This window comes from Sorex araneus, chromosome 4 (assembly GCF_027595985.1).
Source record: "Sorex araneus isolate mSorAra2 chromosome 4, mSorAra2.pri, whole genome shotgun sequence".
Taxonomy (NCBI): Eukaryota; Metazoa; Chordata; class Mammalia; order Eulipotyphla; family Soricidae; genus Sorex; species Sorex araneus.
Window position 1 is genome coordinate 80,778,415 of NC_073305.1, and position 15,274 is coordinate 80,793,688.

The 15,274-nt window shown below is 40.2% G+C and overlaps 1 protein-coding gene across 3 annotated transcripts in view; it reads right to left on the reverse strand.

The window, feature by feature from the left end:
* The window catches only part of RCAN2 (regulator of calcineurin 2), a 339,550-nt gene that overhangs the window by 106,008 nt on the left and 218,268 nt on the right, over positions 1-15,274 (reverse strand). Inside the window, exon 1 of one of the 3 annotated variants that reach the window (XM_004605837.2) lies at positions 5,047-5,387. The exons of the other annotated variants lie outside the window; for them this stretch is intronic. Within the exon in view, the coding sequence (XP_004605894.1) occupies positions 5,047-5,133 (87 nt within the window). The 5' untranslated portion in view covers positions 5,134-5,387. Of the gene's footprint in view, positions 1-5,046; positions 5,388-15,274 lie in introns of those variants that run through there. 3 annotated transcript variants of the gene reach the window in all.

Sequence of the window (15,274 nt, forward strand, 5' to 3'; positions counted from 1 at the left end):
TTGCCATAAATAATCTCTAAAAAGTTTCAGATTTTGAGAATTAAATTATGTACGACTCAAACTCTTTTATAGTAATTAAGTAAGCACAATGGTTTGTGAAGTTCAGAAACAATTTTAGACATCTGTAGAGACATAAAGTCACAATTATAGCAAGTTCCTCTCTGTAGTGTGCATTTGCAAAAAGCATATGAAATAGGCAAGCAGTTGTCCAGTTCTCATGATAAGCCCACCACTTTATTTTTTAAATCAGCTCAATACGCACATATTCACCCATGTCAACTGTCTCTCCTCAAAGCAAAGTAAAAATTACATGACACAAACTTCATTCCAACCCTCTCCTGTGACTCTTTCAAATAAGACAACTAATTTAAAATTTGTGACTTGAATAACAGAGAATCCTTTGTATTGAATAACCATGATACACCACTTTCTTTTGTCTTTTGTTATGTGAAATTCACACATAACAAATATTATTAGTCATGGCATACTGTTGTGTGAATAGGAAAAAAACACACAAAATAATTAAGCACTTTTTCTCAGCAAGATACCATGTGTCCAGAATAGTTAAAAGACTTTCCCAAGGCCACTCAGATCTTCACAACAACAGAGAAGAGAAAAATAGGATGAATCAACAGGGAAAAATCTCTGCTCTTCTAGAAGGAGATAGAAGAGCAGAGACTTTTAAATAAAAGTCTTACAGCAACCCTAAGATTCTAAAGCCATGAAAAAATATTTGAGGAACAAATTTCTGTGTATAATTCTCCCTTCTGCAAGAGTCAAGAGATCTAAAACAAATGAGAGAATTAGGGAAATTAGGTTAAGCATAATTTCTAAAATGAATAAATTATTTTATAAGGTGAATCCTTAAAAATAAAAATTATGGGACCGCAGCTATAATTCAGTGATTGAGCACATGACTTGCATGTGTGAGGCTCTGAGTTCTATTACCAGAATCCATGATACTCCACCACTACTAGAAATGACCTACAAGCACTAGGCTGGGAATTTTCCCTGAAGAGACAGAAATAGTTCAATGCTCCCTCAAAAAATATATAAATGATGGTATAAGATAATAACGGGGGTTCTAGCAAGAGTAAAGCTGGTAGGACTCTATCCTTGCATGCAGCCAAGCTAGTTTTGATCCCTGCGTCCCATACAGTCTCCTGAGCCCTACCTATCAGGAATTATCCCTGAGCACAGAGCCAGCAGCAAGATAATGACAGCCTCAGTAGGCCACCCAATGAATGGATGATTAAAATAGGTTATATCAGGAGCTTGGTAAGAACACATTACTGAATCTACTATTATATCTATAGAATCCTTTCCCCTTAGGATACATAGCTGTCTCACTACTTCCTGTCTCTAAATAACATTGAAACAATAATATTTAATAAGTTGTCATAATACTTTCACTGGTCTCTTATTAAAAAATGGCCAATGGAATTTCCGGAGAAAGACAAACATGGTGGAATTCATTCGCCTAATTCCTTCTTCTTTTTGATACTGTTGACCTAGTCACTTTGTTAAAATTTAGGAAATTGGAGCTTGCAGGGCTTCCATAGTACTTTCCCCTTCAGAACTGGATCTTCTCACTCTGCTTTGTTTTTCTTCAAGCTCTTTTATCATACAAAAAATAGTATCATTTTTGCCCAAGTTCCACACAGACCAACCAAGTTAGAAGTTCTAGGCATGGGGCTTGGAAATTGATAAAAGTCTTAAACAATATTCAAGGGATACAAATAAACAATCTATTTTAAAAAGTACTATACTGAAGCAATCTGGAAATTTCATTTATGCATCATTGAATGTCTTTAATTTTTCCAAATGTTTGGCTACTTGTGGGAGAAGACTATTTTCAGAAATATGAACACAATCTTAAAGAAAAATTAGCCCTTCACATTCACAACCCCCCACACCAATTCTATAGTTCATCCTATCACTTTCTATTAAAGATTAAAATTTCATCTCTGAATGCTGCTACATAATAGCCGAGTTCACAACACCACCAATGGAATTTTGGAGAAAAACAAATAGAGCAGAATGTTATTTGTTTGATTTATCCCCCTTTTTGTTACTGCCTAGTAGCTTTGACAAAATTTAAGAAATTGGAATCTGAAGACTCCCCACAGTGTGGTGAGCTAAGATCCACGGTGAAGGATGAGGCTAAACCATCATAAGACATAGAATTTGCATTTGCCTCTACCCTTTCAAATAAACCATACATTGTTGATGAGTGTTGTCTGGTTGTTTCACACTGGTGAAGCTGATTTCCTAAGGGTTCTACAAATAGGAAGGAAAGTTATGAAGCACAAAAGTCCTGACATCAAGAAGCTAGATACAACTAGGTAAGGTAAACCCTCACGAGGTGCCTCACTTCTCTCTGATAATAAGTATCAAAGACTGAAAATAAACTCCTGGCCACTATGAGTCTATTATTGGCAGTGAATGAACTATACCTTTGGGGAGACTGTTTGGTGACAGAATTTGACTTTGACCCTCTCATCATGACAATAAATAATGCTCGCTTTTGAGCAAGAAACATACAGATTTTTCTCAACAAACTTCTTTGTTGAGAAAAATGCTTTTTTCTCAACAAACTTCTTTGTTGAAAAAAGCCTGCTTTAATTTTTTTATGTTTCTCCATTTTATTTAGCACAAAATTTATGATAGTAATAGTATTTTCTATCAAATAATTAAGAGAAAGGGCCATGTTTTCTAAGTTGCTAGACTCCCTCTCTCTCTCTCCCTCTTTCTCTCTGCTGGAAACACTCTGTTTGTTGGGTCATCATTATAATCTCGGCTGGAGTTAAGATATTTCAATTAACTGGCAAAAGTAACCTATCACCCTCAGAGATGAATGAAAAGATCACAATGACAATGACAATGAGGGCAAGAGCTAACATTTACTGAATACTAATGTGTTCAGCACTATGTTCATTATTGTGAATGAATAATTTCATTTAATTTCCTATTAAGCCAGGGAGTTAAGAACTAGTATTATACCCTTATTATAAATTAGATGAAAACTAAAACATTTTAAGTAATTTGTTGCAGAGGAACGAATTCATTGTTGAGATAAGTTAATAGTAAGAAAATACAACACATATTTCTAGTGGGAATCTTTCCCCAAAGTTCATAAATTTCTACTGCACAGCATCAGCTCTTTCATAATCAGGGCTGATCTACTTTCTCCCTCTGTTTCCCCTCCAATCTCTCTCAAAGATCCTACTGCAGTCAAATGCATTAACTCACTGGACTACAAAATGGAATCCTGTCCCCCATATTCTCACTCTTTCTGTACCAAAATGGACCCATCTTCAAGTTCAAGTGCAACTTTCTTCAGAACATCATTCAAATCATTCAAGTACAACCAGATGGAGCAAAAACTTTGTTTTTCCTAATTCCACTCAATATTCTCACTCAGATACTGGCCGTTTGGACAAGTAGATTATTTTACAAATCATAAATAATGCAACATATAAGCATGTTTTAAATCCTTTACAAATAAACACAATGGCATGTTACAGACCTATTGTGATAATTTCTCTCTATCAAGTCTTGGACCCCCTCAAATTTTTATTGTCATAGATATTCTTAAGGAAAGCAGATAAACAATAAAGAATCAATGAGGACAGGAGGATCTATAGAGCTTTACTCTATATTTAATTTTGTTCCCATAGTTGCTTGAAGAGGACTCAAAGTGGACTCTAAATTGGTTTTAAATTGGAGGGAGTTTCTGGAATGCTTGTGGCAGGCACAACTGTCAGGACAGTTCGTTTCTGCATGCATGTTTCCATTCAAGAGCAAACCACAAGCAGTGCCTAGCAATTCTAATTTTCTGAACATCAATGTGACAGGTGGTAGACACTTCCCTAGCATTGGCATAAGAATTGGCAAACACAGGACTATACATCTAAAATATGCAGCAACAATAAACCAGATTCCTGACTTCAAGAGAGTGTTCAAAACTACATCTTGAATGACAGAGCCATGTGCTATGTTGGCAAATACAGAAATCTTTACCTGGGAGGTAACAGCAACTCAACTAGAAAGAATTCAGGGTCTTTTTAAAGACTAAAATAAGGGTGGGTGTTGATTATATAATGTAATTAATTCCTCTTTATTTTCTCTCCTCATACCAGGAGCAATTGTCCTCTGTGTGTGTATGTGTATATGTGTGTGATAGAGAACTGTATAAATCTGAAGACTCTATATTAAAACCTCTAGTTCTTATATTAAACATGAGAGAAGAAATCAAAACTCCCATTTTGCAAGTATAGAATTGTTCCATGATATAAAACCAAAAGAAAGAACAAAAGAGGATGAATACCATCAGGGGGGCAATTACCCAGAACAATTAGACAATGGATGCAGGCATCAGTCAGGGAGGATCAAATGCCTACTGTGGAATACTGACTTAAGAGGTGAAATTATTTCTGCCTGAACTTTCTTTATGGACAACTGCTCAGGAAAAATTACTTGCTTCCTTTGCCCGACAAAGAATATTTAGGCAGATACTCTTCAACTTCGATTTCCACAGAGGCAGAGATTGAAACTGCTATCTGTAGAACAGCTTTTGTTCAATTTGAAGACCACACTGTATCATAATATGTGACATACCACGTAGAGTCATTGGGGTGGGGGTTCCTAAATGAAGTATTTATTATCTGTGCTTTCTTCATTTCATTACTAATACAAAGCCTCTGTTCTCATTAAGGACTGGCCAATTCTCATTGACATAGATAGGAGACCACAGAAACATTTCTACAGTGAAAGGACTAAACTAGGTTCACCTAATAGAAAAGGCAAAACAAACAAACAAAAAATACCAGACATTCTCACATTCACAAGTAACATAAGGGGCGGAGGTCCATGGGTCTTCTAACTTATTCTAATTAAGATAGCCTTGCCTCCTCACAAGCATTTCTAGTGTAGAGCAGAAGCCCAGAAACTATGGACCAAAGTCAGGTTTCCTGCAGCCCCCCCAGGCAGAGACAAACAGCTTCAGAAACAGCAAGAAGGAGAAAGAAGACTGTGGGTGCATACCTTAACCTCCTGATTGGTAAAGACCTCGATGTCCACCACGCAGGCAACAAGAGTGGAAACATCACAGTCCATGCTAGGGGCTGGCATTCCCCCTCCTGAATTTTCAACAAAGAGTTAGGCGCCTTCTGAGTTGCGCTGGACGGAAGGAGCCTCTAGGTGGGGGTTTGCTGTGAACAGAACGGCAGGGGCTACTGCCTGGCCCTGGGGCTCGCAGGAGCTCAGCACCTGAGCTGCTCCTGCTGCTCACAGCACTCCGCGTCTGCAGCGGAGTAAGGAACGGCCGGCAGCTCTCTCACGGCAATGACATCACCACCAAGACTGACACAAGCTGAAGCTATTCTCCCCCCAACCCCCCAAGCCTTTTATCTCTAGGCAGTGCAGCGGAGCAAATTGAACATGATTATGTGCTAAATCTGAACTCAGACTAAATCAATTCGGGCAGCAGCGTTCGCTAGGAACTGAGTCATAGCTGTTGTTTCAGCGGACTGCTTATGTTTGCAAAAAGCAAGGGGGGAAAATCTGACACCAGAGGCTCTGTTTAGGAGGGCTGGGGGAGGGGTGGTAATTCTGCAGATGAGCCCCTTGAGGTTAGGATTTGATCATTTTCTGCCTCAGAGATGAGCTGGAGGTTGAGACGTTTCGCACATTGCTTGGCTGGTGCTAATTATTATCCTGTGCCACTAGGAGCAGCCACCCATGTTCCGGGCACCCTAAGGTGTCCTGCATGGACTGACTGAATGGAAATCTGTATTTGGAGTCACTAGAAGCTGGGAATCAGTCATTCAGGCAGCCTGCTTAGAGAAGACAATTAGAGGTTTGTGAAATTCTATTTGAAGCACAAAGTGCAGACTGGTAACTTTTCTAAGCAGCCTTCCAAGCTTGATTTCAGATTGCCTCCAAGGTCATTTGAGCCCAAAGCGGCCACGACAAGGAGTGATGGCATAAGCTTAGCATGCAGCATGAGGGGACAGATGGCAGTCTGATGGGCAAATGCACTGAAGTGGGTCATTGTCTGAGCCTCAGGGCTCAATTTCGCCTGAGACTTTGAACATATCGATTGCTTTCTCATCTCTTCCTGATTGTGAATCCTTGAAGGGCAAGGCCGTGGATAACTCTTGAGTCTTTAGCTCAGTGTCTGGCACCGATAGGTAAAAATTGTTTAATGAATAAATCAACTAAACAGGAATAGCCTTCTTTCACAGTGGTAGTAGGCAAAGGAAAACTACTAGAATTGTCTTTGATCTGATCATTAATTATAAAGGTCCCAGCAGAGCTCATTCCCATGTTAGAAAAATCAATCTCAGGTAGAAATACTGTTGCACCTTCATCGGGTGTCAGAGCATTAGACTTTGCATAGATAGTCACCTTCAAACACATGATTGGATAGTGTTCCAGTTTTACATGCTCATGAGAAAGGTGACACTTCAGATTAAAGAAAGAAGTTCTGTGGTTGGTCCTCATTGGACTGTTAGAATTCAGCTTCAACAAGCCATTTTCTATGTTAAATAAAATCACTCCACAAAAACAAGTATTTTGATTGAGAAAACTATGTGATTGAGGGTGGAGCGGGGGAGAGACAGAGACAGAGACAGAGAAAGGGAAAATAGAGAGGAAAGAAAGAAACAGAACAAAAGAGAAAGGGGGTGGGAAGTAAGAGAGAAGTAGGAGAGAGGAGAGTGAATGAGGAGAAAGAAAAGTAAGGGAGAGGGACAACGGGGAGGAGGGGAAAGCAATATAGGCACTATAAAGTCAAATCCACGGAGAATTCCACGGAATGATGACTATGTGCAAAACCTTGTACCAGATGCTTTTAAGGGTAAAACGATGGACAAGCAAAATCTATCATGCAAAGGACTTAAATTCCAGAGAAGGAGATTAGAATGTGGAGACAAATCCCTATGCTACAAGACTGCAGTGATGATGGCTAAAGAGGTACAGGTATTTGATGATGGGAGGCTGGAGAAGCACTTTGGCTGAGAAAGGCAGTGGATACAGAGACGGAGAACATGGACTTCTGCTTGCTCCTGAAAGTCAGGCAGACAGGTGCAGGGACACTCCAACATGTGGAGCCAACTAGAACTCTCTAGAAGAAAGAACAGATTAGTGTACTGGGGGACAAAGGATGAGGCACACTGGAGGTTCTGTTTGAGCTGGGGGTAGCCAACCTATATGATTAGGAGACTCTTCCTGTTTATTTGGTCACCCATGGCATGGTGGGCAAAGGTTTTTAGAAAGAGAACAGGGCTGCTATACAAATCTAACTAAAATGTCTAGTACCTACAAAGATGAAAATGATTTTGAATATTAGTGACAGGAGTTTAAGAGGTAAAACAAAAACAAAAAGATGATTCCCTCACCCTCACAAATTTTATTTTAGGCCATTTTCTAAAATCAACTTAAAGTTAACCAACCCTACTAAATTTTATACTTTAAAATGGCAAAGATGATAAATCTTACACTGTTTATATTTTATCACAATTAAAGATGTTTAAATAGTAATGTTTAAATAACAATTACTATGAGAGGCATTTATAATATTATCATTATCACTAGCATAAAACTCAGGGCCTCACATATGTTAATCACATACTTGGGCCCTAAACCAAGAGTTTCTTATAAATTTTTAAGATTTAAGACTTCTTAAATCTACCTGGAAGTTTTTTATCATATTTTTTAATTCTTTAAAATAAGACTCCTCTCCCCCTTTTCTGTTTATTTCTCTTTACATATATAAGTGAACTAGTTGTCTGTTTCTTTCCTCTTGTAGCTCAGACATTACTTAACGCTACCATTTTTAGACTTTAAAACAAAACTTCTAAATTATAGTCTAGGTCACATGGATACAATAGCACTAGTATTTATGGTACTGACACACATAGTTACTGCATCTTCATCACCACCAGAGAGCCCGATACCTCTACCCACTGCTTGGTTATCTCAGTTGTCATTCATGAAAAGTGTTTGTCATTGTTCAAAGCTGGCTGTATAGTGTCCCTTGTTTTCACAGTGGTGGCATATTGGTAGCAATTCAAGCCTCAGGTCTGAAAATTCAGCTCAATGTGTAACATTGGCTGATTTCCGTGGTGCAAATATTCTTATGGAGGAGAAGACCAGATCTGGCTCACCCCTTTGGTAAAAAACTCCAAATTTTTTAAAATAAAATAAAACATGAGTAGAGGGATCAAAACAACAGAGGTGGCACTATGTGTAGTGTGTAAAAACACAAAAAGAAAAGGAGCGGGGCAAGGAGCACCTCACTGCACCGAGCCAAGCACAGGGCACAGGGCAGCGGCACTGTCTCTCCTGCCACCTGAGTTCGGTAGTCTCCAGCCCCTTCCCCCACCCCGGGGAGGTTGATGGCAATGACGAGGCAGGCGAAGGAAGGAACGGAGGCCAGCCGGTTGGTCTCAGTTGCAGTTTATTCCATCCCCATCTCCATTCTCCTCTGATTCTCCTCCTGCTTCTTCCTCCCCCATCCTACTTCATTCTCCTTCTCCTCTGGATCTGCCCTGGAACTCGCCCCCAGTTCCCTCATACAGCCACCTTAAATCCCCCCCCCCACATCCGGCGCCAGATGTGGTGCTGGGGCTTATGCATAGGTGTGGTTACAATCAATAGGGGGTAAAGTTCTATCCCTTAGGGGATGCTTTCACTAGGACAGAATTTCTTTGCCCAAGAGCAGAATCTGAGCAGAATCTCATGGGTGTGATTCTCCTCTCTTTGTCCAACTAACATATAAGTATTCATATTATAAATCATTTTGTATGGACATAGCAAGAGACGCATTAAGTTTATAGAATTGCTCTCCTGGGGTTACCTCGATCTCAAACTACAGTGCTCAGGCCAGATTAGTCTTTCCTAACCCTAGCAGGGTCCTAGTCTCGTCGTTGCTTTTGGATCATAACATGACATGCCCATGACCAAGCTCTTAACATATAGTTAAGCATTAGGCGCTTTGGTCAGGCCCATCTCGATGCCAGGGTAGCACATAACTCACGGGTTGTCCTGAGTCCATCCCGTCCCTCGTTGGGACCCTGCTTTTAGGGGTGCTAGGAAGTAAGGGCAGCTGAGGCTTAAGTCCAGAAGGCAGATGCTCGGGAGTGAATAATATTTGAAGCCAATTAAATCCCATGTTACCAAAGCATATTAATTAATGTCTTACTTTGTCCATACAAAAAGGATATTCTTTTAAAGTAAACTATTCAAAAGACACAAGAGAGGAGAAAGACAATATTAACTTACAATACAAGTTCACTGTCCTAGCAAGGTCTGACCTTACAAATTAACAGAGTTTGATTAGAGGAAGAGCAGATAAACTGGTAGAAGTGGTTACAGATCAACAAAGGAATGGGAGTGACTCGGGAGCACTTTGATGGGCGTGACTGATATACCTAAGCTCCTAGTGGCAAGGGGAGCAGGACATACCAATGTAGTCTAGAATTGTTTAGAGATTACCAGATAAGCCCAAACTCTGTGGCAAGGGAGAAAGGACAAACCAATGATATCCAACATGTAGGGATTACAGAGATACTGAAGGTATGAGTTCAGTGATACCTTTTGACCTCAGTCCTTTCCAACTGAGACCCTCTGCAGGCCTTCCCAGCTGAAAGGACCACAGAGCTTTGTCCTGGCTCCTGCTCTTCCAGGGACTGACAACATTAAGGCAAGAGATGTGACAAGATGCCTTAAAGGAGGTCACTTCCCCACCTCTTGTAGGCCAGGCATTTCTCTAGGACTGACACTTCGTGAATGCACTCAGCTCCAGTGAGTGGGAGAAGATGCATGTCTTCCAGCCCCAGAGGAGGCAGCAGGTCTATTTTGCTAATGAGCACAGATGTCTCCATTACAACTACAGGTTGTGAAAGGCTTTGCTCTTTCTATGTGTCCTCCTGGATCACTTACATGTGCTCTTTAATGCTTATCACAGAAAATATATACAGAGGTGGAGAGTACAAGAATGAGCCTTCATGCATCCAGCAGTCATATGTCATAATAACTTGGAGCCAATAATGCTCCTCTTTGCCCCCTTGGTAGACCCTTGAGATCATGATGTTATTTGGAATTTAACCGGCCCTCCAAGTAATTCTCATGCAATTCTCACTAAGACAGAGACCTACTGCTCCAGGTCTCACACATTTCTGCACTCACTCCAGATGATTTTGTAGCAAATCTCAGGCATCATATTGGCCCCTACACACAACTTCCATTAGGTTGTTCTAAAAAATAAGGGCTTCTGCTTTGCAGTCACAGTATCTATTATGACATCTCTCCCAAGCAACATAAATTTTCTTGCTATCATCAAATATCATTCCACTCTTTGCAGTACTCCAACTGTACTCCAAATGTTCTCTTTTCTCCTAGTCCCCTCAGTGTCCTCTTACTACTGTTCCACTGCCATTCCTTCTTTTCTTCCTTGGCAGGACAATTTATTTACACAGGGATCCTCCACCCTACTGGTGTCATTGTCTCTTAATCTGTTGATGCCTTCTTTTCATTTCTTTTCTTTTTCCCTTCTAGTTTGTGTTGATGATGTAACCATGGTATTAAAAAAAAATTTCCCTGTTCTGGATTTTCTTGATGACCTCCACAGAGTATCATTTAATTGATTGTTTCTGTGATCTTGTTGGTTAGATACAGAGGCTTGATTATAATTCAGGTTTAGCAAAAACACTTCAGAGATGGTTTGTGTACTTCCAGCACAATGCCTGGAGATTTTTTGCAAATCACAATCTTTCACAATTAATGCTTATTCACATTTTTACATTAGGTGTTGCCTAATGATCCCTCTTCATTTGTTCATGAACACTTCTAGTAGGGGGAACTACTTCTTCTATACTTTGAAATTACCTCAAACTATATTTTTGTAAGGGAAGAAAATTAAACACTTGATTCTTTTCCTGTGTGAGCAATTTTTAAAAAGGTGTGTGTGTGTGGGCAGGGGGAGGGTAAAGGGAGGCAGAAGGATCGTATCGTTCAGGAGGCTGAACACATTCTTTGCAGGCAGGAGGTCAGGTTTGATCCCTGCCACTGCACATCACATCACCAGGAGTGATCTCTGAGTTCAGGGCTAGAGTAATCCCCAAGGACTGCCAGTCATGTCCCCTAAACCAAACATAAATAAATTTTAATATGAAAGAGACTTGTTTCCCTTTCTTCTTCAAAGACCACTGGCTTTGTTCTTTTAAGTATCATTATGAATTCTCAAAGTAAATATGTCTGATGGGCTTAATTCTACCGTTGCCTTATCTTGTTGATACTTTCTTTAACTAGAGTCTAATTAGGTTGGTTCCTAAGTCTTTTTGACACAATCCCAGTTGTCTTTGCAGGCTCCCTTATCTTTTGGCCTGACAAGATGTTCCAAGCTCATCTTGTTCACTTCCTGTCCTAGATAAGGAATCGTTCATTTCTTCAAGGAATCCTAGTTCCATTTAGTATACTTACAGATAATAAATCAAAATTTGTACACCACAAGGTGTTTCTGGGATTTTGTTTTTAAGCCTTTCAGTAGGGAAGAGTTAGGAAATATAATATATTTAAATCTGGCAAACATGAGTTCAAGCTGATAATTCCAGTTCAAATTCAGGATCACAGCATTTTTGCTTAAAGTCATCAATCTTACATATGTACTTCCTTTCTTTCAAATCCATTATCTCAGCGCTTACCAACAACATAATCAGTCATTTGCTTTATACCATACCACACACAGTAGTCTCAGTTTCTCAATATTAATGCCACCAGAAACTATCTAAATTTTTTCTGTTTTTTATTCATGTATAGTATATACCATGGGCTGGAGCAATAGCGCAGTGGGTAGGGTGTTCGTCTTGCATGCAGCTGACCTGGGTTCTATTCCTCCGCCCCTCTTGGAGAGCCCGACAAGCTACGGAGAGTATCTCGCCTGCACGGCAGAGCCTGGCAAGCTACCCATGGCGTATTCTATATGCCAAAAACAGTAACAAAAGTCTCACAATGGAGATGTTGCTGGTGCCCACTGGAGCAAATCAGAGAGCAATAGGATGACAGTAACAGTGACAGTATATACCACAAAGGAGGCACAAATTACTCTGGATTATTTTGGGAATAAGGAACTGGTTTTGGGGGCATCACAGCTAGCAGTATTCAGGGGATACTCTGGGTTCAGTGCTCAGGGTTGATTTCCATGGTACTTAGAAGATGATGCAGTGCCAAACATTAACCTGGGGTTCTGCAAGCAAGCACGTGCTCCAACCCTTCAAACCACCTCCTTGACCTCAGACTATTATGTTTTATAGTCTTTTAGAATAGTTTCTCTTTTCTATCTATTGAATAATAAGTTAGGTTCATGTGTTTGATTTTTCTTTTGATTATTCTTCAAGATTGTCTTTCTTGTTAAATTTTTTTGTTTTATAATTGTAACCAATATTACATGGCTAAAAAAATCAAAATTTCAAATATACAAAAAAAATCTATCTTCTATCTCTGTCTCCCATTCACCCCTCCACTGTGTCTCCCTCTATACAGGCTAATGTCACATCATATTTATTGTTTATTATACTCTAATTTAAAATATATAAATGCATATTACTTTCCTATCCATTTTTGGGGGTCACACCTGGCAATACGTAGGGGCTACTCCTGGCTCATGCACTCAGGAATTATTCCTGGCGGTGCTCAGGGGACCATATGGAATACTGGGAATCACACCCGGGTCAGCTGGTGCAAGACAAACACCCTACCTGCTGTGCTATCACTCCAGCCCTCCTATCCATTCTTTGACAGATAACATTTTTAGTATAATTTTTTATTTGTACTCCTCTATTGAGATTTACCCATTCTTGTTCTTATATGTTGATTAGAACTTTCAGTTGTCTTATCTCATTTTGCTATTAAACTATACAGCAATTGCAGACATAGATTATATTTTTTTCTTATTTTGCATTTGTATTTTAACTCAGGGGTTACTCCTGGCTCTGCATTCAGGAGTCACTTCTGGACTGCTCAGGGGACAATATGGGATGCTGGAAATCAAACCCTGGTTAGCTGTGTGCAAAGCAAGTGCCTTATCCTACCCACTAGACTACTGCTTTGACCCTGCACTGTATTCTTTTTTTTTTAATTTTATTTTATTGAATCACCACGTGGAAAATTACAATGCTTTCAGGCTTAAGTCTTAGTCATACAATGCTGAAAAAACCATCCCTTCACCAGTGCCCATATCCCACCACCGAAGACAAAAAAAAATAAGCCACAGTACACCTCCCATCCCGCCCACCCCCGCACCCCCCGCCTTGTAACTGATAAATTTCACCCTACTTTCCATTTACTCTGGTCACACTCAACATTTCAACACAAACCTCACCATTATTATTAGGAGCACCCCACTAGAATCAGACCTGTTGTGAAGAGAAATGTTTTGTATTTCTGTACTTTAACAACTAAGTCCAGGGAGATTTCTTCTGGATATTCGATCATTGCAAGCTTGTAAACCCCATCTGTGGTCATCATAATATGGTGGTCCCCAGGCCCTTCATCTCCGGGAAGGGACAGGAGAGAGAGAGAAATACCTTTCCCCTCCCGGGCGGGCATGGGGTCGCAGCTTAGTTCTCTGGCAGGAAACAATCTGCTAGGAGCAGTTGTAGTTGGTTCAGCTGGGTCTGGATTCATGGGGGTGCAGCTGCGGATGAGCCGCACACACGTGCGGTCCCCAGGGTCACATCTCGGCAGTGGTGGGAGGGGCCGGTGCCTCCCACCTTCCCAAGAGCACCCTCGCGCCCTTTTGCGACCCTGCACTGTATTCTTTGGCAAGGTTCTGGAACAGTATAGTTTCTTGGTTAACAGGCAAATGAATATGGTATTTGGCTAGATAGAGTAATTTTCTTCCATAGAGGTCATACCAGTTTATGAGAAAAGTTATATTCTATTGTATGTGTTTTAGATGGATTGGGCATTTATCATTTGGTGGGTAGATACAGTTGTTTCACTGAATCATTTTACTTTCATTTCTGTTATTATGGGTACAATTAGGAATCTCACTTTCTTGTATTCTGACAATATAACTGAAGTCACCAGGACCTGGGGAGTGGAATCAGTGGTGATAACATTAACATGACACAAAGATTCTTCATTATGCGAACTAGTCCAGTATTGCCCTAACCAGTGCCTTCCTATTTTTTCTCCTGTTCATTCAAAAATTGTTTTTCTGACATAAACACACTAAAAGTCCTAGACACACACACAAACAGTTGTCAGTGTGCTTTAGTTGGCATTACTTTTATTAGGCAGAAGACCCAGATGGAGAAGTTGTTTACAGGGACAAGAGCCATATACACTTATTCTATGGTACCCGACTTAGGGCTGACATCACCTAACAATCACATTCTCTCTTTTTAAAAATTTTTAAAAAATTTTTTATTAGTGAATCACCATGAGATACAGTTACAGACTTACAAACTTTCATGCTTGTGTTTCAGTCATACAATGCTCGAGTACCTATCCCTCCACCAGTGCCCATTCTCTACCACCGATGATCCCAGTATCCCTCCCACTCCCCACCCCACCCAATCACATTCTCATTGCAAGTATTTTTGCATTTGAATTTCTCTTGACTATCACTTGCCCCAGTCTTGCACTGCTTACTCTTCCATAGCTTTACGGTCTCTGCTGGAATGCTTATTTCGAAGCCTGCCCTGACCAGATTGAGCAGTTTCATTGTTACATATATAACAAGCTTCTTATGGTAACATTGGCTCAGTGTTTTCTTCACATATTAATCATGGTGTTATATGTTTATTTGAATAACTTCTGTCTCTCACATCCGAAGGCAGGCTCTATGCAAGAGCTATATATAGTGGAATCCCCAATTGTCTACAACATGGTCAATTACACAGTGAGAATTCAGTGATTCTGTGTGAATGATTAATTGAATGGGTAGCATTCTTTCACTCTGACAGACCCCTGAGAACAGGTATTCCTGAGGACATGGACAAGGACACAGTGTTTTATTGTTAAGGTGAATGAACTTTGAAAGGGAGGTTGAAGAAAATGAAGGTGCCCTGGATCACTGGGTAATGGGGATGGTGAATTGTGGACTAGAGGAATCTGAGGGGAACCCATAGGAATGAGAGGGACCCTGAAAGAGAATTGCACATGCCCTTATTCTGCAGAGGTTCTATGCTATGCGTCAGGTACAACATCCTTGATCAAACTCAGGGACTGTCATCATTCTATTGTCACCCAGTTTGCACCTACT